Source organism: Orycteropus afer, unplaced genomic scaffold, assembly GCF_000298275.1.
Source record: "Orycteropus afer afer isolate SDZICR_OR568_19922 unplaced genomic scaffold, OryAfe1.0 scaffold00069, whole genome shotgun sequence".
Taxonomy (NCBI): domain Eukaryota; kingdom Metazoa; phylum Chordata; class Mammalia; order Tubulidentata; family Orycteropodidae; genus Orycteropus; species Orycteropus afer.
Window position 1 is genome coordinate 4,145,436 of NW_006921656.1, and position 2,803 is coordinate 4,148,238.

General features: G+C 42.5%; 1 protein-coding gene across 1 annotated transcript in view; it reads left to right on the top strand.

Annotated features, from left to right (window-relative positions):
* The window catches only part of FAM135B (family with sequence similarity 135 member B), a 171,398-nt gene that overhangs the window by 153,886 nt on the left and 14,709 nt on the right, over nucleotides 1-2,803 (top strand). The window contains exon 13 of the mRNA XM_007940571.1: nucleotides 1,321-1,487. Coding sequence (XP_007938762.1) covers nucleotides 1,321-1,487 — 167 coding nt within the window. The remainder of the gene's footprint in view (nucleotides 1-1,320; nucleotides 1,488-2,803) is intronic.

The window sequence follows — 2,803 nt, forward strand, 5'->3', positions numbered from 1 at the left end:
CTAGCAGATAGAGAAGAAACTCTTAAAACAATATTGGTGAATTGCCTGCATAAGGACCTTTTGTTTTATAAAGAATACTAAACACCTATTACATGACCTCTATCAATTCAACAAACACATACTTGTCACTGTCCAAGGCCTGGCCAATGTTGTCCTGGCCATTACCGTACTAACAGTCTAACAGAGAGACAGACAGATAAGAGATTTAAATGAGGACAATTACTAGGTAAGTGTGATGATTCATATGCACACAGTGGAGCCAGGAAGACATGGCCCTAACTTGTCTGGAGGCCGGGAGAAGCTTCAGAGAGAACCTGCCACTTGTGTTGAGGGTAAAACATAGGAGACAACGATGATATCAGGATATGACTGATAATAGCTATGTTTTGCTGTTTGCTGTATTTCAACTACTATACTAGGCTTTTTGCATAGGTACTATTTCTTAATGGATGAAACAACTTTATGAATTAGGTAAAGATGCTATTCTGCTTTTACAAATGAGGAAACTGAGCCCAGAGAGACTAAGCAGTTTGCCCACAGGTTGTAAGTGTGAAAGCTGAAAGTGCAAGCTTGGTATTCTGAATCCTGAGTCCACGCTCCTACCACTACCTTGGTATAGTGTAGCCAGATGGAAATGGCATTCCAGGCAGACAGACAGAGGTGTGGAAGCAAAACCAAATGATGTGGTTCATGCAGGGAATTACAGTGAGTCCTTTGAGAGTTGGACATGGACAGGACTGCCTTATTTTTCCAGGCTTGCAAGTTTTCTGCCTTTGATAGGGTGCAGTCCTACCACTTTCTGTCTCTCATTTTAGTGAAAATATTTGAGTTTTCCTTCTCTGACAGGTTCCGGCATTTGCAGGCTTTACTGTATAAGATTGTATTATTTCTGGAAGCTGGAATTGGCTGGGGGTGGTGCTGGAGAAGCAGGTGGAGGCCAACCTGGTGGCCATGTGTGCCAGGCTAAGAAGCTTTTACTTTGGGGAGGATCAGTGGAAAGAGTGCATGGATCTTTGGAGCTGGATAGAATCTTAAAAGTTCCCCCATCTAGTCTCCTGTTCAATGCAGGAACCACACACACACTCACACACACACAATCTGCAGAGCCCAAACCAGCAGAATCTTTGGTTTTGGGGGTGCCGCTTTTCTGCCTGCTTGTGCCCTTGGCAGCCTCTCTCTTGAGGTCTCATGTTCAGCCTTTGCAGTTTGGGAGATGATTCTCTTGCAGACCCTCATCGCTTCTGCACACCAGCCCCACATCATTTCCTATTTAACATGGAATACACAGCATGGTTTGTGATTAATTAGTATATTCTCCAGTTTCTATCAGGCCAAAGAAAAATTTAAAAAAGAACTGAAGATTGAAGGATTTCTGTACAGTGACTTATCTGTACTAGCTTCTGATGTACCATATTTCCCACCAGAGGAAGAGGAAGAAAATATGGAAGATGGGATTCACCTGGTTGTCTGTGTCCATGGCCTGGATGGTGAGTTGTAGGACAAGTTTCCTCCTCAAAATTCTGCATAAAATACAGGTTTTTAGCATCGGTGAATTAATGTGGATCACGTATTCATTAAACAAATGCTCAGTTAGCTTCTCTGGAAGGGCAGTGTTTATGCTGGATCTAGAGATGTTGCGTGGCACACATTGTGTGTGAAACACACACACAATGTTGAATCAATGAAATGCATAACTGAATGAATGAATGGGATGGGATGGGATGATGATGAAATAAATATGTGGAATGAATAAAGGAAGGACTGAAATGAGTACTGACGGAAGGGAAAGAGGGAGGAGTTAATAATTCATGGCAGAAAGAATGAAAGACACATGGAATGAAATAAAAGCAGGGTTGAGTGAATAAGTGAATGGAATGGATGGAAGTATTCATGAAATGGATTTGGAATCAAAGTGTGAATAGGACACATAACTAATAGGCAATGCATGAATCAATAAAATCATATGAGTAAAGGAAGGAGTGGAATGGAATGAATATATGGGCTTATGGGGAACTCAGGTTAGTGGCCCGAACTATTGTGCTTCCTGATTTTATTCACCTCTCATTTATGAAGCAACTTTTATATACCAAGGAGTTCTGGTGATGTGGGTAAGGCACTTGGCTGCTAACCAGAAGGTTGGTGGTTCTAACCCACCAGCTGCCCTGTGGGAAGAAATTAAGGCAATCTACTTCCATAAAGATTTCCATGAAGCCTTGGAAACACACTGAGGGTCATTATGAGTCAGAATCAACTCAGTGGCAGTGGCTTCAGTTTTGGTTTTGTTTTTTATGTACCGGGTACTCGACCACGTGCTGGGGATGTAGAGATCAGACACAGTTTCTGATATTGAAAGGTTCTCAATTTAGTGCAGGCAGCAGTTAGAGCCATGTGTGTTTCTCCAAAGATCAGTCTAACACATGGAGAAGAGGTGTGGGGGAGAGGCCGGATGAGGGGATGACCTCTCCCCACAAACATGACCTAGTCCCCAGGGGTCAGGTTCCTTTAGAATCTGCGTATGTCACTCCAGATGCTTTATCTTCAGGTCCCACCTCAGCCTGCACCAAAAGGAAAGCCTTCTAGTTTCCTTATGAAGTTCAGCCTCTCCTTGACTGGCTGAACATAAAGAGAGAAATTGAGGGAACTGGTCATGTCATTCTGGTCCTCAAACTTTAAGTCACAATTGATATGAAAATTGGAATGTTGAATGTGTCTTCTCAAAGGGATCTTGGCATACACTTTATATGAACTCTAATGTATAACTAAGGATTGTGTTGTTGTTGTTATGTGCCATCGAGTCGGACCC